Source organism: Gobius niger (assembly GCF_951799975.1).
Source record: "Gobius niger genome assembly, chromosome: 8".
Lineage (NCBI taxonomy): Eukaryota > Metazoa > Chordata > Actinopteri > Gobiiformes > Gobiidae > Gobius > Gobius niger.
The window spans coordinates 30,544,544-30,572,239 of record NC_136859.1 but is presented as its reverse complement, the minus strand read 5'-3'; the positions used below and the strand labels follow the sequence as shown (position 1 = coordinate 30,572,239).

The window sequence follows — 27,696 nt, the reverse complement described above, 5'->3', positions numbered from 1 at the left end:
AATCCCCTTTTGGAACAGTGATATGATGTTGTAAAATATTAAATCCATATGACCTGAATGTCGCCCGTTTGCCAATCAGAGGCCAGCGTCTGTTCATGTCACATAAGTCACGGTTTAGCGCTGTGGCCACAGCCAGAGGTCAGTGCCATGACTTATACCTAGTCAGACTGGTTTGGCCCTGGCCCAGGAAGTGGAAAAGCTCACCCAAAAGGGTTGACCAGGCACTGAACTGTGTAGTGTCTGCCAGGGGAAAAGCCCCTACAGTGTTGCTGAACCAAGACCTGGCCACCTGAAGCAAGCCCGGAACAGCTAGTTGAAACCAGGCCTGGCCACTTTATTGCATTTTTTTGGGTCAGGCAATGCAACTTCCAAACCTTTTTTATCTGGAAATAATTGATAATCACATTTGAGCTTCAATAATCTCGCAACACACACAAGGTAAACGCTCCCTTTTCAGCTCCATGAGTGTCACTCCAACCCCCACATCTTTCACTCTTCCTATCATTGCCATCCATTTATCAGGCATCCAGAAATTATACCACGCCGTGGCCTGACCACCATACCAGGCCTTAACTCAACATCATCTCACTCCTCTCTTCCTCTGTACTTTTATTGCCTTATCTTCTCTATTTTTCTCCCTCCTTTTCACCCCCCCTCCTCTCTGCCGTCCCGGTCAGACCGCATCCACATGTTATTAATAAGGACTCCTCCAGCTCCACCACATCTATGAGGAAATCCTCTGGCAGATACAGAACACCGCACATGTTTTACCCGAGCCCTTCTCTCTCTCTCTCTCTCTCTCTCTCTCGCTCTCTCTCTCTCTCTCGCTCTCCGTGAGACAGCGGTTAATATCACTTTCCAAGCAAACATCCAAAAAGGCAAGCCTAAGCCGGGCCGGGTTGGAATGGAAGAGGCTTTTGTCTGCACCTGCAACAAGTGCACAAGAAAGTGCCAAATGTGTAAACAATAAGAAAGCTGTTAAAGCCGGAGGGGATTCACGAAATTTAGAAGGTCAGGCAGAAAAGGTGGAGAATTACGGCTGCTTTGGTACATTGGCTTTTATTATTTCAAAATGAAACACGTCGCAATCCAAGTCACACTCTTTACTTTGCGTCAGACGAACAGTTGGTGTGGGAGAAGAAGAGGACGCAGAGAGAAGGGTGAGCTGTACCCTCTCAAGTCTCGGTATTAAATCGAGGCACACATTTGAAAACACAATATTGTAATTTTAGACAGTATGCTGGTTTAATAAGGGGATGGTCTCCATTTAGTTAAACCATGATAAAAACTCTTTCCTTTCCTTTATGAGAAACCGCTTACTTTCTCATATTTGCACGTCCACTCCAACCCCCTGCTCAGTCTGAAAGCATCCACGAGCTGCAATGAAAGGCCGCCATTCACTGATGATAAGACAGGCTTGACATAAACAGAGACCCCACGGTTTCCCCTCTGTAGTCCATTCAGCAGCAGCACTTGGAGCTTATGTGCGCGCGGGCATCTCCTCTGGGGCGGAATAAGTGTGAATGAGGAGGGTTGAGGAAGTCCGCGGCGCTGCTTTAATCTGATACATAAACACGCTCGCAACATGCAGCAAACATATATAGAGCACACATGAGAGAAGCCCATTCACGCGCGCCACTCCGACCAGCCTCTTTTAGCAGCCCGTGTGTACACAAATAAAGGATTACGCTGGCACACTTTTGCTAAAATAAGAAACTCCCTCGAGAAATGACACTGTGCTGTTATATAATTCATTACTGAGGTAGAAAAGATTCACCAACGGTTGATATGGACAATGTGGACAACAGGCGCTATTCCTGCTAACAGACTTGGGTAGCAACTGTTTCCTGTTTTTGTATATTCCTATGGAGAGTTAGCCATGTCAATGTTAAAATAAATCAATATATAAACATTATGTGGCAAATAACAAGTGGCTGTTGGAGACACATTAAGACACAGAAACATAACACATTAAAACCTTTGCACATGATGTAAATACTTGACCGGAAGAGACTGTTATAAGTAAGGATTAAACAATCCGCTTATACCATGGTCCCAAAAACGTAACATTTATAATAAATGCTTTTTTCATTTATTAAACTCACTAAATATGCCAGACTACGGGACTATTTTGTGTGGGTTATTAGCCGGTCACTGAAGGCTGGTCTCAGAGCGAGTCATTCTCCGCAGCTATTACGAGGATCTCAGTCAGGCTCAACGACACAACATCAGCACAGAATCACAACACAACAGGACTAACCCGGAAACACTTTTCCGTGGAAGTAAACACCGATATGCGGCACTCGTGGGCAGGAGTTATTTCACTTTTACGCTGTTTAACCTGAAGCTAGCTAGCTAGCTCAACGAGCTCAACTGTTTATGGAAACAGCTGTGGTGGAGTCGCTCACACCTGGGCCCCCCCAACTGAAACTTTTATTTCACTTTACTAATCCAGACAAATATGCTTAAATGCTGGATCATTTTATGTACGCCTGAAAATTATGAATAGTGCCTTAACCGTTTTCAATATAAGAGGAGCTCGTATTTTATTAACAGTAGCTAACCTAGCTGCTCACTCTCTTCTACTTCACATTTATCAAACGTTTTGTTTTGGCCAAAAACGTTGAAATTAAACAAAATCCATCTCATACGTTCCTGTCAGTCACTAATTATGTGTTTATATGATTCAGCTGTGTCATGCGTTGCTATGGTGATGCCCACAGCGGAGTGATATCCCAGTGATTTAACTACCGGACTACGTGTGCGGTTATACCAAAATAATGCACGCTTGTTAGCACCCACCAGCCAATCAGAATCCAGTATTCACCCAGACCATGGTATAAATGTTGATATTTTAGCCTTGTTGCTAAAGCTAAAGCTAACGTTATCTGAACGCTAAAAAAAGGGAAAATAGAATGGACAATGAATGGACAATCCACAATGAATTTTTATGAAACACACACGGCTTGACATGTATTCAGTCATCTTATCTTGACATTACACTGGCCAACAGGCAGTAAGCACAGAAACGTTTAGCCCCAATGAGCATAACCAATGGCAGACGAGGCGTTCCCATACTGAGGTTGCAATATGGGACACAACCACGCAGTATCAATCAGTGCGTGTTGATAGGCTAAGGGAGGTAGATTGTGAAAAAAAAAATCCACAAACATGGACGATTGGCAAAGATGGCATCCAGCAATGATTGAAATTGTGCTCACCACAAAATTGCTGTTGACTGACTGTGATAGAAAGTAATGCGCTTCAGCCGCCTTATGATTATGAGGCAACTGAAATTGTATCACGTAAAAAGTGAAAACAATGGATCTTCAGTTCTCCACGCCCAGCACCTGTCCTCAAATTAGATCTGATCTGTGTAACTTTTCAGATCATTTGACAATCCCCGGGGGCTCAAGTGGAGTAGCAGGAGAGCCTTTAAAGCCAAGAACATTAGTGAATATGCAGCATTTTCTTACAATCTTGACAGTGACGTTTGCAAGGTTCACCGAAAAAGTGTGGAATGATTTCTGTTGAGACAATTTATATGAATAAAAATGAGCACATTTTACACACGATCAATCCAAATGGTGCAGAAGTTTGTTGTCTTCATAAGACCTACATATCAGAAGTAATAATAGTAACAGCACAGGAGTTTGCAAGTTCTCTCCGTGTCTGCGAATAGGTTTCCCTTAGGTATTCTCCAGTTTCCCTTACCACTTAAAACATGTACAATAAATTACCCCTTAGAGTCTGCACTCCACATTCCAGTGGGACTTCCCTGCTTAATTAAAGGACAATTATTCCCAATTTCAAGTACATTGTGATTAAATATGCAGCCCCAAGCTATATACTACAGTATAAATGGCACAGCAGTGTTCATTTGGTTGACTAAACTTAGACTAAAACTGAATTAAAAGTAGTAAATAATGACTAAAACTAAGAATTCCAGATATTTTCGGATCAGGTCTGTGCTTTGTCCATGTGTGAGAAAGTCCAAGCAATTTAAGTAGATGTGGTCTACTAAATGGCTGTTGACTAAAACAGCACTAAACCTTTAAAAAGTTGTCAAAATAAACAGCCTTATCCATATACTAATGAACACCATAGTAATCTAATTTATGCTCCATTCATGCGACTTGTACAACTGCAATCTTTGGAGGCGTGTTCGCTGCTGAGGTTTTGCCCTAACTTACATAACTTATTTAATTACTTCTAGAGTAAATAGCCCATCCACAGAGAGAGGGACAGCTCTTAATGCGCCCAGGTACAAACGGCCAAATGAAACATGAGCACACATACATCTCTCTGTGGGGAACAACAACTTCCTCATTGGCGCGCACAAAAACACTGCAGTGAGAGGGCGCCCATTAATGGTGGTGGTCCGGCGCTGCACAGTGGGATCTGTGTTTAGCCGTGTTTAGCCATGTTTGGAGCTCCATTTGGGGCCAGATAAATCACGTCGCTGTCTCCCCGAAGCCTCCATTAGGGGCCCGTGTCAGTCACCCCGTCAGTCAGCACGCTGCCCTCTTCCAGCGTTTGAACTCGTAATTACAGGGAGGGGAGACTCGGCTTGGCTCAGCGCACCCATCGGCCGACAACGCTGGAGACGCTAGCCCGGCGCTAACGCTAACACTAGCAAAACGACGGGGGGAAATATTTATGGAAACTGAAAACTCTGCCACTTTTTTTTAAATGTCTTTGTGCCCCTGTTGGCCATCCTTCGTCCATTTCCACACACTCCTCCAGGGCTTTAAGTTTTTATTTCACTGACTGACAGCCCTGGATTTCCCCTCTAAAAGTTAGCGGAGAAACACTAGCAACAGGCTAACTCCAGGCTGCCGTAGATTAATCAGGGGGCAGTTACAGGGAAGAGTGTTAAAAACAGGGAGCGCGATGACTGATGGGTTTTTAAGGCGTGAAGGAGTAACTCACCTTTGTTCGGGACCAGACAAAAACAGAGCGGAGCTTAGAGTCACCACAGTTTCCCACACAAGCTACAGGGAGGAGACATCACAGCAACAGTGCTGCAGGTTCAAAGAGTGGGGTATGGTGCTTTTTACAGGTATTTGGCAATCAACATTCATAACTATCTGACACTTTGTGGGTTAGAAACTGCAATATTGATCCAAAACAGCTGTATCAACAAAGTATCCAGTAGATTCACTTCCTGATTTTTAAGTGATCTCAGCCTAAGCCACTCCCACCCTAAACCGTTTGCCCCTATTTGCCAATAGACCAAAACTATGGCGAGTGCTTTTATTACGCGATGTGAGGAATAAGCTAAGCAAGAGATGGAGAGGTGAGGAAAGTATCTCCTGGATCCGTGGGACCTCAGGTGGAGATGTCCGGGAACAGAAGGAGCGTTCTCTAAGCTGCCGCCTCTGGGGAAGATTAAAAGATCACTCAAAGTTACTTGAATGGATCGAAGCACGGCTCCAGGTACATGTCCTCGATGGAAAAACATTGTAAAAAAAGGTTCTAAATAGTCGATTTTGCATAAGACCCCCTTTCATGATTCTATATAAATGGATCCACATTGCCAATGATGGTAGACCGCAAATTCAATATTTTTAGTTAGCAGTTTTACGTATAAAAGACACAAAGTGCAGTCAAAACAATTAGGTGAAATACAAAAAATTATAATTTTATTTAAAAAAAAACTACCACAAGTGAAACCCCATCAAACAAAAACGTTACTAAATAAACATCTTTTCTACCCTCGGGCCTCGATACAATACTAGTAACTTTTGTCACCCCATTGATCTGACAAATCCTGAACATTAAAGGTGCATTATGCAACTTTTGATTCAAAAGAAAGAAGGTTGCGATTTGTGCGTATGTGTGACCCAGCGGCTGTATGAGCGGTTTGCATGGCACCATTAATTTCCATCACAGTGGTCTCCAGGACGCTCCAGAATCAAGAGTTTGGAAGGTTTTCACTGCTCTCAGAAAACCTACAAAACGATTGATCCTGAAGCATTATAGAAACCACTATGATCGAAAATAAAGGCGCCCTGCTAACCACTTATAAAGCCACAAGGTCAAACACGCACAGATTTTCACACCTGAAATGAAAATAAGTGAAAATGCAATACTGTGAAAGTTTTTGTTCTGGTAAAATGCATCTTACCAAAACAGGCAGACTATTTAACCTACATTGCCCAACTTTCTACCAATTAAATGTAATTACTTTGAACAGAAAATTTTGGGAAAAACTGTGCAGCCCACAACAAACAATGCCCTATTGTCCATTAATAGTCATCAATTACACAGCACACATTGGAATCCAGCCCAGTTGTGGTCTGCAAATCCAAAAAAAAAAAAAAAAAAAACTTTCCTGCATTTCCATGTATGCTTATGCCTGACGTGGCTCGCAAGTGCAGGAATTCATGAATAAAATATCGTTTGAACAAAGGAAATATTATCCCACACTGCTTAAATGCAAACCGCAGAGTCTCCTCACACGGGGTAGTCGCTGCTCCTATCTGTGATGGCCCGTCGCTACATGTGGAGACGACGCACCGCGCTAATGACGGGGAAATCCCACCAGCAGCCACCGCAGCAGCAGCAGCAGAGATTGATGCCGAAAATTAAACCTGCAGACATTCCTCCCAGGACCAAATCAAAGGGAAGCCTGGCTCACCGGCATTCCTGATTGGCCGCGCACATACCTCGGGCCGTGCTTAAGTCACTTGTGTGATTCCTGGATGGGTGCCGTAACTCGTGAGGCATAAAAAAACAGTCACAAACACGCCCGCCTGCAGAAGTCATCGGCTGTGTGGCTTTTGAACTTGAGCCTCCAGATGTGAAAACTATAATCACATGCACAGATATCGGTTATCTAACGTCTGTCACTGGACAAGGGAATACACCTGAGCGGAAATGCAGAAGGAACATCGCTCTGACTGAGGAGGACGAGGAGAGCGAGCCTTAAATAACAGAGCAAGATGGGAAAATGATCAGCTCTTACGGTCATTAAGTCCTGGTTTGATTCCTAGACTGTGTGAGGCTTATTTGTGTAGGAATCACGTGTTCTCCTCATATCCTGGTAGAATGTTTTTATATTTCTCAGTCAACAAGAAATCATTGTAATTGGAAGTGCAATTTATGTTTTAAGCTCAAGATTCTAAACTATTGCAGGAATAACAATGATTTTGGAACATGTTAGATGTCAGAACCACAGAGTTAGTGGTGGTCTTGGTCCTGGACGCTGCATTTTGCTGATAAAACATATCTGGTGGTGCCCAGTTCCAGGTTTAAAGCAGAATTAAGTAACTTATTTACCTTCATAAATCCTTTTTATAGTCTCTTTGGTGGTAATGGGATGATTGGAGGGTCTTTCATCTCTCCCTGGTGTCTCTGGCCAGAAAACCACAATTGCAACTTTGCTTGCACTGGGTCGAAGTCACCAATACACACTAATGGAATCACGAGGAAGAAGCTAACAGGCTAATGGGCAAAGCTAACTGTGGGCTAGCGCCACTTAAGCAGTATTTACAGCCAAGTTTGAGTGAAAAAAAAATTGTGTAATTGAATGTATAATATCCCTCTGTCCCTTTGTCTTTTCTGTCAGCGTAGTATTTACTCTCAAGGACAATTAATGAGTAAAAAAACACAACATGCTACGACAACTGCAGTGGCGCTTTAGTACTGCTTTCAGAAGTGAGACGATAGATCGTTGACTGTGTTTGGATCCAACACTTATTTAGACTTTCTGACACATTTTACTGTTTGTTTTTATTATTGCTCAGATTTTTTCTTAGTTCTAAATAGATGTTCAAGGTGCACAAAGCAACTTTTTATGGAAAAAAAACATTATAAATACATTAATACGTATTTGACCTTTCGGTGACCCAGCAGATGCTTGCGTGGTTAGCTTAGCGCCTTTACTTACCATCCCAATGGCCTGTAAGATGCTCCAGGATCAATTGATTTGATATAATTTACATTCAACAATTACCAAAAGTTTTATCTGGACACTGTAGAGTCTCTGCGTCTCAAACAAACTACCTTCAGGATTCCATAAAAGCGAAAAGCTCAACACGTAAACTAAACTTTGAAGGCCTCAAACGAAGCAGGTCAATTCCAGCGTGTCCGCAAACGTCAAACTGCTGATGTGGCTCTAGCCTCAGCACCAGGTCTCTAACACTCAGATGAATTATTAATATGACGCGTTCATCACTCTTCCCACCGGCCGTCGATAGGGCCCATTATGGCGGCTGTGTATACATTACCGAGTGTATAGTGTGTCCGAAACTTCCCGCATGTGAGCTGCGGGATGGCGGGAAGAGTGGCTCACGGAGGAAGGGAGAAAGATGGAGGGAGACATCTGATGGACAAGCGTGACAGCTACGATATTACACTGTATAGGCTGGGCTACGGCGATGACAGGTCTAAAGGGGGTTCGTGGAACAGTCAGGGCATTAAAAAAGATGTGTCAAAAATGTGTCAAAGTAAAAATGAAGTCTAGAATGTACGCAAGGATGATTAAAATATTCATAGGTTTAAGCCACATGACATTTCACATGTCCTAATCAATAAATAGAACATGTTTTGATATGTTCCAATGCCTACTTTCTATAAGATTGAAAGCCCGATGATAAAATGTGAGGCACATTCTGAAGAGTGTCCAGTCGGGGTTTGAGTTTATCGATCAGTGACATCAATGTTTGTCATATGATCTACTGTTAAGAGTGAGTGCACTTTGTCACCACTAAAAGGATAAATACCATAGCTGAGGTGGTCTTTTTATTCAGATTAAACATCCAGATCTGACTAGTGAGCGTTTTCATGAGGACTGTCAAGTGCCACATGAGTGAAGAAATGACACACTCAAAGGCGATAAACTTAAACCCACAGCTGCAGTGATAAGACCAACTGGATCATCCAGTAATTAAAATGGGAATCTGACCACAGACACATTGGATTAATCTGTGTTCTACTAGTTATAAAGCACTTTGATCAACCCACACCCTCTCTCCAGTCCCTTTATCTCTAGAGTAGTTCACTGGATCTGCATAAGCCTTGACGTCACGTCCACCTTTTGGGCCTCTATCCACTCTTCAAGATCCACCGTTCTCTTGCCACTTTTTCATTTGGTCTAAGTTATAAGGAAAGAAAGTTACTTTCTTCACTCATCTACTCTCACTGCCACGCCCACCAGATACAGATGTGGGTGTGGGTAGGATCCACACCTCACCACTCATCATTTCATAAACTGAACATTGCACGAAAAGTCCACTTTCTGGTCCCACGATTACAATTGAAGTCATGCACACTCACAGAATTATAGTTACCTCCAGGCTGCACACATCTCAGAGCCCCGGGAATCAACTCCTTTTTGAAGACAACTTTGCTCACTTTGATAGGCCCGAACTGCTGTCCAGATCTGACAGCAGTGTCAATGAGGAGTTAGTTCAAAGCCGTTTCTGCCGAAAGTCCATATTCCATTCAGCACACAGTGGAAAACACAAGGCACGAACAGGAAAGTGCAGGAGAAGGATTGATGCAGGCATTGATTTTGACTTCTTAAGAACCACTTGAATGGCACAATGTAGTGTACAACTGAGAATCATCAGCCATATATTGATGCATGCTTGATGTGGGTAATATAGCTAAATGGTCATTGATAAGTGTATCGGAAACTCAAGCATTAGTCAGAAGTACTGTACATTAAAAGCAGCCTTCTGTGGAACGAGCTGCTGATCGCTCGTGTTGGCGACAACGAGGCGCAATTACGGCGGATTAGTTTATTTAGATAAGAACTACATTAAGGACTTCATCACACTCATTTATTCCATTTCATTACGTCCTGTAACCCTATCATGAAAGACAATGTGGATGAAATTATAGCTACATGAAAGCACTTAGCTGGCAGAGTGGGAAAGAGCGCGCATTTGATCAAACAGTGACGTACTGACAGCTCCCAGACCAAATAGAGGCATGAAGTCAGCGCTGCAGCCACGTTAATGAGAAGCTAATAGAGCAGATGAAGTCAGCCTCCGCAGTAAACAGCAAGGGCAGGGGACCATCACTTTGTCTCCCGTACACAAACACAGCGACATGCACCACAGTTCAGCTCAAACGTACGTCACACACTCACACAGAAGGTCGCCCCTGGGACCGATGGCTACTTTAAAACACATCGGAGGTAATCATCGCTACGCCAGGCCCTAAAAAACATAGAGGAGCAGAGGGTGACGCCAACAAACGAGGTGTACGATGTGCTTTCACTCTTTGCAAAGTCATGTGGGGAAAATGATCGATATAGTATATATAGCAAAGAGCGGGCTCCTGCACATGAGGGCTGGGTTACATTTTGTTTTATACCAGTACTAAAAGGAACAGGCAACTGTTTTTCCATACTGAAATATGTTCTTGCCTGAGCTTAAACGAGTTGATGCGTACCTGTCTGGTCTTTGTGCCCGTGGAAGAGTGTCGTAGCTTCCAACTTCACCCCCATTTGGAGCTATAGGAATACATTGGGAGAGGCCAAATGCTAACAACATCTTTGGTGGTTTTGCATGACAAAGGGCACATACCAAGACCAGACAGGTACGCATCAACTCGTCTAAGCTCAGGCAAGAACACATCTCAATATGTTCCTTTTATTTATTCCTTTTAAGAGCTGAAACAACCTAGCCTGGCTAACACCAGACTAAAATCACAAGTGATATTTAGTCTGGGGACCACCAATTCATTTTCTCGTAGGAGAGGTGTGGTTTACGATCGTCCATACTCGTTTATTGGGCGATACGAAAAAAAAAAAAAAAAGTCTCATGCGTCTGCACGTAGCCACAGCCAATCGTATCATCGGATGAGATGACGTATGACGTATCCGCTGTAAACTTTTGAGCTAAATTATTTAGAACAAGGTCTAAAGCTTGATCGAACAATAGCATCGTGTCTGCTGCTGTCATGTTGGATCCGTAAATAAACTTTTTTTTTTTTATCCGTAAATAAACTACAAGCTTTCGAATAGCGCGTCATCGTCTTGCGTCTCTCCTCGTTCTGTGATTGGTTCCCAAATCCACCGGAAAATTGGGCCATGGTCTCCAGGCTGTTGTGCAGTTCGAAATAATTCGAGCGCACACAGCAGCCTGGTGTTAGCCAGGTTAGAAACAACCAAGTCACTTTCTTTAATGCTGTCCCTGGACCAGCAGCATCAAAACCTTGTCTCTACAATGTGGTTTTTCAAACTGCAAATGGCAAATAAATGAATCTGAATCTGAATCTACAGGCATTGTTTCAGTACCTGCTTTTGATACTTTTACATTTTCGATACCAACAGTATCAAAACTTTAAGACCTTGAATCTTCAAATGAAAGCCCACACGCACCTCAAGCAGACAGACAATTCATGTCTCTCTCTCTAATTTGAACATGTCCAAAATGTTCAACAGGAATACAACTCTCTTCTGTTGTTTTCGCATACACTGGATATGAATCTACTCTCAAACTTTCAAATCAAAGATTACTTATTACAAAATGTTTGGCTTTTCAGGTCTAAACTAGGATCTAAACTAGGACTTCAGTTCCAAAATCAACCGAGATAGTCACTTAAACAAGATATCACTTGGCTTTCGCAATGAAAAGCTAGGAGTAAATGAGAAGGTTCACGCAGGTTCAGGTGGAGGAGCAGCTGTGGATGTGCCTTGTGTTAATGAGAATCAGAGGATCCTATTGGGTGTGTGCTCGGCTCTATAATCACCTCCAGACAGGACGTGCATAAATCAGCCCTACACGGCTCTCACACTGTCAATGTGTTGGAGCCAGTCATGACTGTGAGAGAGAGAGAGAGAGACGGAATGAGTGAAAACGCCCTGCAGTGGTTGTTCTGATAATGACAACTGTTTCCATTAGACCCATGTGCCCAAAACAAACACAGCCATGTGTGTTCGATCAGCGAGCAGAAACTTCAAAGCACAAATGAGCTTAATATCAAACAAAATTGACAATGTACCAATTAGCGTCACCAACTGCGCGTTAGGAATTGCATTATGACAGCCGAGAACAAGACTTTACCAACCGAGACTTAAAGAAACAACCGGAGAGCTATGCCTATACAAAGATACTTGCAATTCACAAAGATGGCTTAACCATATTGGTCAAGTATTTGCGTTATGGACTAGTACGATGGCTTTTGTGAAGTCCATAAATGCTGTGGCAGATTCAACAGAGAGCCTCATTTACTACATGCATAAATCGTATGTATTTAGCCTAGCTGAGACACACAGAGATTAGATGACTTTCAGTACCTGGCAAAGCTCCGTCTTTTCAACTACAGTTTTAGAGTCGAGGGTGCCATAAAAGAACATACATTTCCCCGTTGTCAGAGAGCCATAAAAATGATTTTGCGTTTGTTGTTTTAAGGACAAAATGCGGCGGCGGGGTCTGACCTGATTGTACGTCGCGTCGAGGAGCGTGTCCAAGTTCTGCAGAGGAGCCGGGGTCTTGTCCTTGAAGCGAGTCAGAAGGCGCCTCTGGATGGCTCTGAACTGGACGGCCCTCTCCGAGAGCAGGTCCTGGAACTGTTTAGCGCTGACCCGCAGCTAAGGGACAAACATGTACAGAATAATCAGTTGAAGGAAAGATCAGGGCGCCGCAACATCTGTGGTGTTTGTGGTGTTGTACCTGGAAGTGATGGTCAATCGCCAAGAAGTAATCCTGCAGGGGGATTGGTCCGCTCACGCTTTTCCGGAAGTCTTTGAACCCCAGTTTGGAGAAATGCTGGTCGCACCTGTGGACCAGCTCCTTTGTGATGAGCCACATGTCTTCAAAGCTGTCACTCTGAATTCGGTACCGTTCTGAGGAGGCGCAAGTAAATATAGAAAGTAGTTATTTTTGATCAATGGAGGGGGGGGGTGAACAGTTGCATTCTGTGTCTTACTCTGTGAGACTTACGGGAGGTTTTGGAGGCCACCAGGCTAACCTTTTGTCCAGACAAAAACTGGAAAGCCAAGCTGTTCCCGTCTTTTTCTTCTGACTTGTCTGAAAACTCTGGAGAGACAAATTTCAATGTAATTTTAAAGGTAGGGTAAAACATCTTACATGGGTTTGGTAAACGTCTTACCACCCGCCTAAACCAAATGCATTCTGTCCTCTTTTGGCTGTGTAACACCTCATTTGAAAGCTAAGACTCACGAAACTGAGCTTTTTCCTCGCATTGTTGCTGTGTTGTGTCACCTTTTGTATGTTTTTTTTGTTTTGTTTTTTTTGGTCACATTTTTGTTGAGTTTTTGTCACATTTTTGTTGAGTTTTTGTCACATTTTTGTTGAATTTTTGTCACATTTTTGTTGAATTTTTATCACATTTTTGCTGAATTTTTGTCACTCTTTGGTTGAATTTTTGTTACATTTTTGTTGAATTTTTGTCACATTTTTGTTGAATTTTTGTCATTTTTTGTTGAATTTCTGTCACAATTTGTTGAGTTTTTGTCACATTTTTGTTGATTTTTGATCACATTTTTGTTGAATTTTTGTCACTCTTTGGTTGAGGTTTGGTCACTTTTTTGTTGCGTTTACATCCTTGTTTTCTTCTCATTTTTTGTGGCTGTTTTGGTGCTTTTTTCCCCAAGAAGCTTTTTGATTTAGGGTAAAGCCAAACTGGAGAAAATGGGATCCGTTCAGGTGGGAGTTAAGAGGTTAAAGCAACCCAGGTTGAGTTGCAGTACTTTATATGAAAAAAAAACAACAAACAGCAACAAAGAAACATGAAATAGTAGGGGTGTGACTATGCACTGTGTAAAGAGCGCATGGCCTGCACTGCGCTGCTATTTTTTATTGATTTATTTATCTATTTATTTTACTTTAGCGCACTACAGTTTTGTTTTCTATTGTGTTTTGTATTGTGAGCTTTTATTATAAAGCAGCTTTGAAAATTTAGAAAGCATTGCCTATTTTTTTCTGAGACTGTAAATACTGCCAAAGGATGGACATTATTTATCTATTCTATTTCAAAACCAACTTTTTTTTCTTGCACCGTGATGCACCGAACCGTGGGTCCTGCACCGTGAACCGAACTGAACCGTGAGATAGCTGAACCGCTACGCCCCTATGAAATAGCCTTTCAAAAACAGTAAACACAGAAAGCTTTATGGCTCTGCATCAACCTGCCCCAGTCACACAGCTCTCTGTATTTGCCAAAACAGTAAAGCACAACATACTGTAGTTATGATTATTGAGTGAAGCATTGGGTATTAGGCTCCTGTTTTGCACAACTGTGAGCTCACACAAACATCACGAGGCCGGGCTTATGCAGGCAGCAGCAAGTCCGATTTAAAGCTTCTTAATGCCGTTATAATATCCACACTTTCTGTTGATGATCTGGACACGCTGTTCTCTACTTTCTCCTCATCGAAAATCACAGGACTCGGGTCAAAGCTGCGGGCCCGAACCGCAGTGACTACATCCAAACTCCGGCAGCAATGGATTTCTGTGATGAAGACCGACCAAATTCAAGCGACAGTTTAACAAATATGAGTCAGATGAGTTTCATGTAACATGGATTTGACATGAATGTGTGAGGGAAATGTATAATTGCCTTTTTTCCTTTTTATAAAGAATGAACAATAATAAAGAACCTGTCGCTGTTCTTCTCCGACTCTCGCAATGCTTTGTGGTCTACCGTATTTTGACCCATCTAGTGATCATCGCTGCTCACTACCTTTCAAAATGCATTATGGGAAATTATGAGTGCACTACTTTTTCTATCAGGTAGGGCTGTGCAATTAATCGAAATTCGATTATGATTTCGATTATTACACTAAACGATTAAAAATTAGCATAATCGAAAAAAACGTTTTTTGTTCAATTTTTTGTTCAATTTTTTTTTATTATTATTATTTTTTTCTTGCATTATTTCATGGCGCTGGGATTGTTTTCCCTTCGCTTTTCACCTGCCATGGCTCGTGCTTTTGCCTGACATAAAAACAAACAGCGCTGTGTGATGATGTCACTGCTCAGTTTGCTTGCGCAGGTGTGAGGGCTGGCCAGCAGGGGGCAAGTGTTATTCAGCATAGTTTTTTTTAAATTCATAAATACATGAATAAAATAAAGACTTTTTTTTAAAGGCAACAAATAATCATTTGAATAATCGTGATTTCAATTATGACAAAAATAATCGTGATTATTATTTTTTCAATAATCGAGCAGCCCTACTATCAGGCCATTCGGACACCACTGGATCATCATTTTCTCAAATCATTCGGGGCGATTTCCTTTATAGTAGAAACATGCTTTTGCGTGGCATACCTGGGAACATGGCGCGGAGGTCGACCGGCGGCTGGTTAGTGTCTACGGTGATCTTGAACTTGGTGCTTTTGGCGGGAGACGTGGCGACGCACACTAGAGCCAAGGGAAGATTAAACCTGGCCTGGAGAACTCTGGGAACTCCTGCAAGAGAGAGGCATTCAATCGTTTATTTTGCAAACAAACCAAAAAATAGCTAGAATTCAACATAGTCTTTGGCCAAAGCAATCTTCTCGGTGGTGTCGCCCGTGTGTGCCAGTGCCAGTCCCCCCCACCGCCCCCCCACCCCTGCATCAAAGCCGAGCTGCCCGCCGTTTCCCGAGGCTTTCTCTCCAAACAGCGGCCGGGCGGGGCATTTGTTAACACAGCAAACAGCGCGCGATAGTCATATTACAGCGAGATCACAAAACGTGCGGACAAAAAGGGCTCGACGCCGAATTCAGAGGCCTTTTTTTTGTCGGAGTCCCTGAAGGGGAAGTTATGCGAGGAGAGCGCAGGAGGAAGAGTGAACAGACGAGGACGGGAACTTTAGGTCCAAGCATAACTTTGTCCTGAGCTTAAGCAGTGCTGAGCTTGGCAGAAACCTCGCACACTTAGCTGGAATAACAGAGAAAAGGAAGGAGCGATGGAAGAAAACAGTTGTTCGAGAAAGAAAAAAATAAAAGAGAGAGGAGATGGGGGAGAGTGGAAATAGCCCGGTGTGAGAGAAAAGAGAAAATAAAATTGACAAATGTGCAGCGGAGTCGGACAGGGGGGGAACGCTCAAATGACCAAATGTTCCAGGTTATTGCTCGGAGAAATGATTACCCACCAACGCCGCCGCGCACCTTTTGGGTTTCGAACGCACGCAATTATTATGTGATTAGGTGGGTAATTCAATTTGCAGGGAGCAGCAGAACAGAAGCAGGGAGAGGCTGAGGAGCCAAGGGAAACAGGGCGGTTTTGGAGAAGAGGGCAAGGTCTGGTGATGGCCTTCCCAGACAGAGATGAACATATTGTAATAGAAAGACTCAGAGCAAATGGGGTGAGTCTAAAAAAGAACAGAGAAAGATGGGGAATGACAAACGGTTTTCATTAGGTTGGGATTGTGCAGTAGTTAAATATATAACATTAGGGTTTGATGTTATGAAATTATTAATCCAGAGACGAATTAAGAAATCGTAGCAAAGGGTTTCACAACGTCCAGCTGGCGACACAGAGCTTACACAAGCACAGGCTGTGAAGTGGGCATCTTTTTCTCTGGCTGTTCTCTCTCTCTTTGTTTTTTCAATGCCTAAATAAATCTCCGTTTGGTCTCACTCTCGACTTTCTTAAAAAAGATCTGCCGCCGTCCGTACGTGCCGATTTAGCGCTTGGCCAGTAGCTGACTTGACCACTTCCTCACACCCTCGCCGCCCTTTCTGTTGTCAACTCCATTTCATTTTGTGCCACGAAAAACAGGTTGCCATATTAGTGAGGAGGTCTATATTTAAGCTTTGAATACTTTCCCCCCACTCTGTGCAACATTGTGGGAACATTGGGGAGTTATAAGGACTGAGTCAAGAGACGGGGGGGAATGACACTACAGGTCCTTACAGAAGCCAATCATCTGTGGTCAACTTTGTTTCAAGAATATTTGTAGCCAATGATCAGTAAAGATACAAAAAAAAGTTAATCTTATTATGATACACTATAGGCCAGATGGCTGGAAGCTGAAACAGAGTTTATACAGGCAGAAGCAAGTCAAATGTAATGCTTTATTTTATTTGTCAGTTGTTTATTTGGTTGGGACAGTGCATGTTAATGAACATACATGGATACATGCATGTAAACACGCCTCACTGGATTGTAGCCATGGGCTCATTTCCTCCTTTTGTCCCGCACTCGCACTCTCAAACACACTCTCATTCATCCTGGCCTATTGTACATGTTTTTAGTGGTAAGTGGTAGGGGAAACCCCATCCAGGTGGGAATCGAACCCGGGACCTTCTAGCTGTGAGGCACGAGCGCTAACCGCTGTACCAGCTCTTCATAATATCATTTTAATGCCACAAACTCAGACAAAATCAAAGCATATTTAATTTCTTAACTTTTGCAAACATTTCATCAAAAAGAAGACATAAAATTGGACAATTGACATTTTTTTTAGCAAAAGATGTGGTAAATTTCAGCCAAAATTGCAGCTTTAATGACTTTTAATGCCTCTTGGAAACCCTTACACGCAGCTACAGCGTGCCGCACAGCTGTTAAGGTTATAGATTTCAGATTTCAATGATGGGAAGGTGTGGTCTTTCTGTGTAGAGCTTTGTGTAGAACTCTCCCCATACCCGTGCAGGTTTACTCAGGGCCCAGGGTCTCCTCTAGTACTATTAACATGTACAACTGGTACCCTCTTGGACCAGAACTCCCTTGAAAAAGGGAATTAAGGGTTTTAAAGAAACAGCAGCAGCAAAAGCAGTGCTTGTTTTCATGGATCTTCAAAATACTTGTTGTTAATATGACGCAGCCTTATAGTTCAAATGTTCAATACATTTTTTTCTACAAGAAAAAAATTCCACACTGATTACACCAAACTAACACATTACACACAAAAATGTAACCGATGTTGGAACTTTGCCCCATGCACATGGCAGAACCACTCAACCACCAGCTGTGCCTAAAAACAACAATCTACTAAAAAGATTTCAAAAAACATGATTCCATTCATTGCCCAAAATGCAGAGCGATACAGCCTCGATACAAATAAACAATGATTTGGCCACATTCAGCATCATAATTCAAGATAATAGCGACAGGTCTGGATACTTCCAGAGCCTCCTGCGCGCACCCAGCTCCATCTTGAATGGACAAAGCTGGCTAACACTTATCTGACTGATGCACGTCCTAGCTCCTTTTCCCATAAATCATATAGTGCCTTCTTCACCGATGACATGGCCACAGTGTTCGAGAGCAGCGCTGACACAAACTCGATCTGACATGATGTGCTCTCGTGATGGATTACCCGGGTCCAGCAGGTTTCAACTCCCTCCAAGTGCATTTTCATAATGTACAGAACTGAATGAAACTGCGGGCTGTCTGGGAGGAAGGCAAAACATATTTAAAAGAAATCAAAAACATTTCCGTGAGCCTTGGAAAGTGCTCAGCGGTAAGTCAGTTTATGTGAAATGTAGTAAATGGGCCGCATTGGCAGACGCAGGTCGGAGTGAAACCTTAGCGCAAACAGTAAAATACAGCCCGCCGTGTTATCATCTGGGTTTGTGAATGGGCCGCCTAGAGTGGGAATACATACAGGATTCCTTTGGTCCGGCTAAAATACACATACTATCATGCGCGCTCACAAAATCTCTGAATCAGATTTCTCCAACCAAAGAAAATAAACCTGGGTCGAAAGTCCAAATAAGCTGTGAAATGGACCGTAACCGGCCTTTGAAGGTTGTTTAGCTGGGGTTATTTTCTCTCCACTAAAGTCAGTAGCATCAAATGTCCTTTAAAAATATAGTAGTAAGAAAAATTACGGTACAATAGTTTTTATTTGATCTTTATTTATACAGGGAATATGCATATATGTGGCACAATAAATTACGATATGATGATACAATATGTTTTTGTTTGGTCGCACTGCATTTTGTCACTCTCTAAAATTAAAAGCCGTTTTTTTGTTTGACGCCCAATAGAAAGTAGATAAACTGACATGAAGCATAGTGATTTACTGGAAACATTTAAAGCAACTTGACAGAATGGAGCAAAGCCAGCAGGAAGCTCTGGATCTACTTCTCAGACATTGGAAGCTAATAAAGACTTTGATATGACATATTTTAAAGATGTTTCTTATACACAGATGCCTTTGATTTATGATGGTTCAAGTCAGATTCCCCTCAAAGATCGAGTCATTGCTAAAGCGTGTCTTCGCTTAAAGAGGTCTGACGCAAACCGACTTTCTGAGGCAGAGCTGGTGATCCAAGAACACAACTTCATTAAAACATGCTAACGATAGTTTCCTGTCCTTGTTTATTCCTATGGAGAGTTAGCCATGTCTTGTCGAAACGTGTAATTGTTTGAGTAGAACTTTTGTAGTTTGCAGCTGAAAACATAGATGCCAGACAATCACTGACAACATGTAAATAATAGCCAATGGACATTTATGCGTTTGCAACTTTTGATGTTTTAGCCCTGAAGCTAAAGGCTAATGTTAACGTGATGCTAACAAACTGTAAAAAATAGCGCCACCAGCACCAAAATCTTCACGCTTTTGCTTGGCTTAACATTTATTTTAGATTTCTTCTGTTCTTTTAATCTTATTTTCAACTTTAAAATGTGGACAGGAAGTGTCATGACCCTACACAGGCCAACAGGAAGTTAGCCAAAAAGATTCCATGTGATAGGCTATTGCTTTTCTCTATTGGGACTTAAAGGAATAGGCCACCGTTTTTACATACTGAGATATGCTCTTACCTCACTTTAGCCGAGTTAATATATCCCCGTCTGGTCTTTGTCCGTGCGCTCTGTCACGCAAACGGAGCACATACGCAGCCTCTCCCACATGTCATATAGCTCCGAAAAAGCTCACGATAGAAGCTAAGTATATATATATATATATATTTACACAGAAATGTAACATGTCGATTTTATAAGCAGATAAAAAGGGGCACTATATTGTGAGGCGTAATGATACGAGGAGCACAGCGTCCGTGTAGTAACTCCTAAAGACTTCCCCCCGCTCACTTCCGTCAATAACTGCGCGGACGATTTGCTCCTTGTATCATTACGCCTCACAATATAGTCCCCCTTTTTATTTACTTATAAAATCGACATGTTACATTTCTGTGTAAATATACTTCGCATGAAGTATTTTTTGGAGCTATGTGACATGTGGGAGAGGCTGCGTATGTGCTCCGTTTGCCTGGCAGAGCGCGCGGACAAAGACCAGACGGGGATATATTAACTCGGCTAAAGTGAGGTAAGAACATATCTCAGTATGTAAAAACGGTGGCCTATTCCTTTAAAAACACAACACTACGAGCCGGTATTTGTTGAACTCTCTTCGAGTCAACCGGCCTTTGTCTGTTCTTCTAGAAAAGTCATACTTGATTCTCTAACAGGTAAGTCATCAATGATTCTGCGTTATTAAGTGTTACTTCACTGAGTTTGATCAAGTAAAGACATCAGAAAGTCCTTAATTGATTTATACTTCTTGCAACCACTAATGTAGAGCTATTTACCATGAGTTTGGAGATGAGGATAAACGGGTGGCATGTAGTGGTTAGCACGCCAACCTCACAGCAAGAAGGCCAAAGGTTTGATGATTCCCAGACTGGAGTGTGGTCTTTGTACGTGGAGTTCTATTTAGTTTAATATTTTAGCAATATCGTGCTGATTTCTTCATAGATTTAAATGGGAAACTAGAACTTCAAAGGCCATTATGTCATATTTCTCGCCCGATTTATTGAGTTTTGAAACCCAAAAGGCAACATTTGAACGGTTACATATTTTTTCTCACTACACTTTGGCAGAAAAACAGCAATTTTGGCCATTTTTATGCACAATATTTTATATTAAAGATAAATGAAAGAAACCTTGCAATAGATTTTTTTGTCATATACTGTAAATTCCAGTTATCTACAGCAATAATTTGAAATAGATACAAATCTAAGACAAAAATATGGCTACACATTGATCCACAAACCAGACGCTATATTGCTGAATACACAGTTCATAGTAAAACATATACACAGCATCTACATCGACTGCATTGGCTCTCGATCCGGACCATCACACATTACAGGACTTCCTAAAGGATATCAACGCACACGGAATCGCGGACTAAAACAAACACAGGCCAACATTTACAAGCGCTGCGGCTGGAATGTGTGGGAGAGATTGGATTTCTATGGAAGCACTTTGAGGGATAAATGCATATAAATAAAAGGACGTGTACTTATGTTATACAGTCGCGCGGAAATATGCCATACACAAGTCTCATGCCAGCGATCATGTTACAGGAGTGTAAACAGAGGGCTGCGGTCTCTTCCTGTATGCAGGAGTGGGGTAATGCTGGAATGCTTTTGGGGCGTTTTTGATTGCGTGTGCATAAAACGGTGGGTATCCTTTTTCGGTATGGAAGGCAAAAAAGGTAAATCTATTTGATTGTTTAATGGGTGTCTACCGAGGAAGCTACAAGTCTATTCTTATGGGGCTAACTAGGAAACCAAAAAGCTCACCTCCGGGATTCAGTTCTGCAGAAAAGAAAAGAGAAAAGAAGGAAAGGAAAATGGTTTAAGTAGCAGACAGGTCAAATAAACACATTCACTGCATTGGCAAAGTGGTTTAAGTCGCGGGAAAACTGTCAAAGCCTCTGACAATTGGCTCTGTTTGTATGACACCACCAAAAGAGTAGCGCTAGACAGAAGGAGGAAGTTGCATCTAAATCATTTGTAGCTCTTTCCAGCCACTCTTTTGTGGGAAAAACAAGGTTCATAATAGAAAAAAAAATCAATAATACCAAGCCTGTAGTCCAAGGTTTTCATAAATGCATGCTTTAAGTTTACCCTTTACCTGATTTTGCGCAAATAGTCAGTTGTGATCAAAACTAATTCCTAACCATTAAAAAACAAAAAAGGGAAGGCGCTGGGCCATATTATAGCAGCACAGTTATACCGTCATTTTTAGACACCAGCATAAATCTTAATTAAAGCCGCAAGCGGCGATGAAGGCCCTCGCCCTTGGGGACTCGTCCCTTGCAACCGCCCCCGCTCACTCTCGTCCCTTGCGGCCACCCCCGCTCGCTCTCGTTCCTTGCGGCCACCTCCGCTCGTTGTCATCCCTTGCTACCACCTTTGCTCACTCTCACGCCTTACGACCACCTCTGTTTGCTGTGGTCCCTTGCGATCAATCCTCATCACACTGATTTAAGTTGTATTACAGTGCATTTTATGCGAAAGTCCCTTAAAGTTGCATTACAGTTCATTTTATGCGAAAGTCCCTTAAAGTTGCATTACAGTTTATTATATGCGAAAGTCCCTCTAAGTTGCATTACAGTTTATTATATGCGAAAGTCCCTTTAAGTTGCATTACAGTACATTATATGCGAAAGTCCCTTTAAGTTGCATTACAGTTTATTATATGCGAAAGTCCCTTTAAGTTGCATTACAGTTTATTATATGCGAAAGTCCCTTTAAGTTGCATTACAGTTTATTATATGCGAAAGTCCCTTTAAGTTGCATTACAGTTTATTATATGCGAAAGTCCCTTTAAGTTGCATTACAGTTCATTTTATGCGAAAGTCCCTTTAAGTTGCATTACAGTTTATTATATGCGAAAGTCCCTTTAAGTTGCATTACAGTTCATTATATGCGAAAGTCCCTTTAAGTTGCATTACAGTGCATTTTATGCGAAAGTCCCTTTAAGTTGCATTACAGTTTATTATATGCGAAAGTCCCTTTAAGTTGCATTACAGTTCATTTTATGCGAAAGTCCCTTTAAGTTGCATTACAGTTCATTTTATGCGAAAGTCCCTTTAAGTTGCATTACAGTGCATTTTATGCGAAAGTCCCTTTAAGTTGCATTACAGTTTATTATATGCGAAAGTCCCTTTAAGTTGCATTACAGTTCATTTTATGCGAAAGTCCCTTTAAGTTGCATGACAGTGCTTTATATGCGAATGTCCCTATTAAGTTACATTATAGTGCTATTGTGAAAATCCCTATGTAGTTGCATAATTGTGTTGTAATTGCAATAATCCCTATTTTGTTGCAGAAACTGTACAAACATGTTGATATTGCAGAAACTCTTAACACTGTATAAACGGTTAAAATCACTGACAGACTGCACTGTATCAGAAATTCTATTAAAATGCCGACAAAAAAAGAGAAAGGATTAGAGAAGTGTCACAGCCATGTTTGAACTGGCAACCTCCTCCACCAAAGACAAGCACACTATCACTGAGCTGTACCTCCATGGTAGTGAGACCCCGATGTGGGCTACTTTTGTCTAAATTATTGAGCAGAAGTTAGTTCCCAGCACACCACTGGAGGAGAGAGGTAATTTCAGGTCATGCACCCCACCCATACATTGGGGCGGGACCATAGGTGCGGTTATAAAAAAAAAAAAAAAGAGCTAAGGTCAAAATTGATCCATTAATGTCATGATTGACAAGCCAATGCACAAGCAGTAACACTACACAGGCACAACCAATCTCATGAAACGTCCTGTATTCATGTGTTTTAGGCTGTGACAATGTGTGCAGTTGCCCATGTAAAAGGTGAAAACAATATAAAAGTGTCATGGCTGTGTTTGGACTAGCAACCTCCTTCACTTGAAACATGGGCCTGATGATGGCTTGGTTTCTCCAAATTCCCAGGCTGGAATTTGATTGCAGCAACACACTGGAGGAGAGGTTATTTCCCTGTTTTTAGTGAGTTCTTCCTGGAAGGTGCTGAGTCCAAAAGAAAAAGGAAATAAAAGAGTGAACATTGGGATTGGATCCAGCAACCTCCTGTACACTAGTTCAGCTCTCTACCGATGGAGCTACTCCAGCTGATTGAATAAAACAGCAGATTGGAAATTAATGTCATGAGAGATCATGCACTTGTGTGTTTGCAGGAAACGGATTCACAGTTTAGATCCCCCCCCCCCCACCCACCCAACCCCACCCCCCCACCTTGAACATTTCCCCGATTGTTTTCGACATATTCCCCAGTGTTTCCTCAATTGTCTCCCTACGATCCCCCATTTCTTTCTCTTTAGTGACGCATGTTTTGAAGCGTTTTTCATGAGGGTGGGACCATATTTGCGGTAAAAAAAAAAAAAAAAAAAAGGTAAAGTCAGAATTGATCCAACAACCTAATGGTTGGGAATCCAACGCTCAAGCTATGATGCCACACAGGCACAGATACTTCTGCAAAATGTCCCTTACTCACATGTTATAGGCTGTGACAATGTGTGCAGCATCCCATGTAAAAGGTGAAGGCAATATGAAAGTGTCAAGGTTGTGTTTGGACTAGCTACCTCCTTCACTTGAGACGAACATGCTATCACTGAGCTGTAATTCCATGCAAACATGGGCCTGATGACTGCTTGGGTACTCCAAATTCACAGGCTGAAATTTGATCCTGGCAACACACTGGAGGGGTAATTTTCCTGTTTCTAATGAGTTTGGAACCATCGGCGACGATTCATGTTTTTACCAGAAAGTGCGGAGTCCAAAAGAAAAACAAATGAAAAGGAGTCTTGGTTGGGATTTGATCCAGCAACCTCCTGTACACTAACCCAGCTCTCTACCAATGGAGCTACTAAGACTGAGTGATTTCTGCAGGGGATTTGACATTGATATCATGAAATACCCCGCACTTGTGTATTTGCAGGAAATGGATTTACAGTATAGAAAATAATATATTCTATCATTATTTAATCAGGGTAAATTCCTGGCTGCCCAAAGAAACGTTGAGAGAGGGTTTCAGCCCTGCAGCACCCTCGATATTGAAGCAATATTTTGGAAAGACCCATATAGTACGAGGAGCACACAGAGAGACGGACAGGAAACAGACGAATTAAACTTCCTGTGATTGTACTGTTGAGAAAAACGTGAATTTGGAGGCAAAAACGTCCAAATTAAAGCTTCTGTCTGTGACATAGGGGTAGTATAAGTACCTATGAGTCCAAAAGTGTGGCTTTTGTGAAGAAAGGGAGAAATTTGGAAAATTGGCGAATTTCAGGAGACAGAGGCCTCTGACAGAGGCCAGTATGCAGCTAGGCTAAGACCTCTGGCTATTTTTACGGAGGATGGGCGGGCCACTTACAAGCCACTTAAAAGCCAATTGAAGCCAAGATGGCCGCCTCCCTGTGCGAGTGGGCGTGGCGCTCCAAGTGAGTTTTGGGCTTGTCCTGATGTCCCCTGTCACTGTGGCGAGTGATTCGGGTGTACGCCCAAAAACGCCCCTATTTTTTTGAATTGGGGTCCGCTTCCAGGGGGCGCTGTGCAGCCATTTTGTTGTGGGCGTGTCCAATGCGTCCAATTTCATAAATTTTTTCGCGGCCCCAATGCCTCCGCCAATTTTGGTGAGTTTTCGCCCACGTTCAGCGGGTCAAAAACGCAATCATTTCCGGAGAAAAAAAATAATAATAATAAGAAACCACCCAAAAACAATAGTCCCTTGCCAGGACTGCGTCCGGCTCGGGCCTAAATATTAGGAGAACGGAGCGAGATAGAGGCATGGTGTAATATATTTTTTTGTTTGTTATGATGAGTAGAAGACATCTGGAAAGTTTCGCGGAAATCGGACAAAATAAATTTTTCAGGGTATAGGCAGGGGGCGCTATAGTGATGTGCACCGTGGAGTAATTGATCTCTATGGAATCAGACCGTAAGTGGCCTTCTGTCAGCCAAGTATGATCCAGACTGGATAGAGCGCGTGCCTGCGAGGTGGTGTCAAATTTACATGACAAAACGTGTTTTTGGGGGGGGCGCCATTCGAAACGGGGGGGTCTGAGTGAAAAAAAAGTCAGGTATTTTTTGTAGCCCCGTGTCAGGAGAGTGTGTTTAAACAGGTATGGGCTTATTCTGCTGAAAAACCAGGGACTAGTTTGTTGACAAACAAGACAGGTCCATACAGATCACCAATGAAAAGTCAAAGTCACGCCCACATCTTAGAAAATATGACATGACTATAATGTATTTTTTGCTTTGCAAAAGTGTCTAGAACATACTGGCATCATTGTATAAAAAAGATTCAAAAGTGCAGTTTTCAAGGTATGGCTAGGGGGCGCTATACTTGGAGCAGGCTACACATTAATGGCTTCGTTCTGTTCAGTTTCAGGTGGCGCATTAGTGACATGAATATGAGCTCTGTGGGCTTATGCCTGTGAGCGTGAGCTTTCTTGGAAACAACGCGAAATCTACGCGTTTTTTGACGCGGCGTTACGCGGAGACGGTGAAACTTTTTTGAGAAACGCTGGGCAAATATTGAATTTCAATATGTCTAGATGCGCTGTGCCAAATGTGATCTAAATCCGACGAAAAACCAGGGACTAGTTCGTTAAAACGTAAAATGAGTTTAGACGATGTCCGGGTTTGAAGCCAAGATGGCCGCCTCCCTGTGCGAGTGGGCGTGGCGCTCCAAGTGAGTTTTGGGCTTGTCCTGATGTCCCCTGTCACTGTGGCGAGTGATTCGGGCGTACGCCCAAAAACGCCCCTATTTTTTTGAATTGGGGTCCGCTTCCAGGGGGCGCTGTGCAGCCATTTTGTTGTGGGCGTGTCCAATGCGTCCAATTTCATAAATTTTTTCGCGGCCCCAATGCCTCCGCCAATTTTGGTGAGTTTTCGCCCACGTTCAGCGGGTCAAAAACGCAATCATTTCCGGAGAAAAAAAATAATAATAATAAGAAACCACCCAAAAACAATAGTCCCTTGCCAGGACTGCGTCCGGCTCGGGCCTAATAAGAAACCACCCAAAAACAATAGTCCCTTGCCAGGACTGCGTCCGGCTCGGGCCTAAATATTAGGAGAACGGAGCGAGATAGAGGCATGGTGTAATATATTTTTTTGTTTGTTATGATGAGTAGAAGACATCTGGAAAGTTTCGCGGAAATCGGACAAAATAAATTTTTCAGGGTATAGGCAGGGGGCGCTATAGTGATGTGCACCGTGGAGTAATTGATCTCTATGGAATCAGACCGTAAGTGGCCTTCTGTCAGCCAAGTATGATCCAGACTGGATAGAGCGCGTGCCTGCGAGGTGGTGTCAAATTTACATGACAAAACGTGTTTTTGGGGGGGGCGCCATTCGAAACGGGGGGGTCTGAGTGAAAAAAAAGTCAGGTATTTTTTGTAGCCCCGTGTCAGGAGAGTGTGTTTAAACAGGTATGGGCTTATTCTGCTGAAAAACCAGGGACTAGTTTGTTGACAAACAAGACAGGTCCATACAGATCACCAATGAAAAGTCAAAGTCACGCCCACATCTTAGAAAATATGACATGACTATAATGTATTTTTTGCTTTGCAAAAGTGTCTAGAACATACTGGCATCATTGTATAAAAAAGATTCAAAAGTGCAGTTTTCAAGGTATGGCTAGGGGGCGCTATACTTGGAGCAGGCTACACATTAATGGCTTCGTTCTGTTCAGTTTCAGGTGGCGCATTAGTGACATGAATATGAGCTCTGTGGGCTTATGCCTGTGAGCGTGAGCTTTCTTGGAAACAACGCGAAATCTACGCGTTTTTTGACGCGGCGTTACGCGGAGACGGTGAAACTTTTTTGAGAAACGCTGGGCAAATATTGAATTTCAATATGTCTAGATGCGCTGTGCCAAATGTGATCTAAATCCGACGAAAAACCAGGGACTAGTTCGTTAAAACGTAAAATGAGTTTAGACGATGTCCGGGTTTGAAGCCAAGATGGCCGCCTCCCTGTGCGAGTGGGCGTGGCGCTCCAAGTGAGTTTTGGGCTTGTCCTGATGTCCCCTGTCACTGTGGCGAG

At 42.5% G+C, this 27,696-nt stretch overlaps 1 protein-coding gene across 2 annotated transcripts in view; it reads right to left on the bottom strand.

Annotated features, from left to right (window-relative positions):
• The window catches only part of bbs9 (Bardet-Biedl syndrome 9), a 252,177-nt gene that overhangs the window by 113,855 nt on the left and 110,626 nt on the right, over window positions 1–27,696 (bottom strand). Inside the window, exons 15-19 of one of the 2 annotated variants that reach the window (XM_079561877.1) lie at window positions 21,446–21,460; window positions 15,252–15,392; window positions 12,903–12,998; window positions 12,633–12,805; window positions 12,398–12,550 (exon numbers count right to left, since the gene is read on the bottom strand). In XM_079561877.1, the coding sequence (XP_079418003.1) occupies window positions 12,398–12,550; window positions 12,633–12,805; window positions 12,903–12,998; window positions 15,252–15,392; window positions 21,446–21,460 (578 nt within the window). The remainder of the gene's footprint in view (window positions 1–12,397; window positions 12,551–12,632; window positions 12,806–12,902; window positions 12,999–15,251; window positions 15,393–21,445; window positions 21,461–27,696) is intronic. The other variant, XM_079561878.1, reaches the window with a different exon arrangement.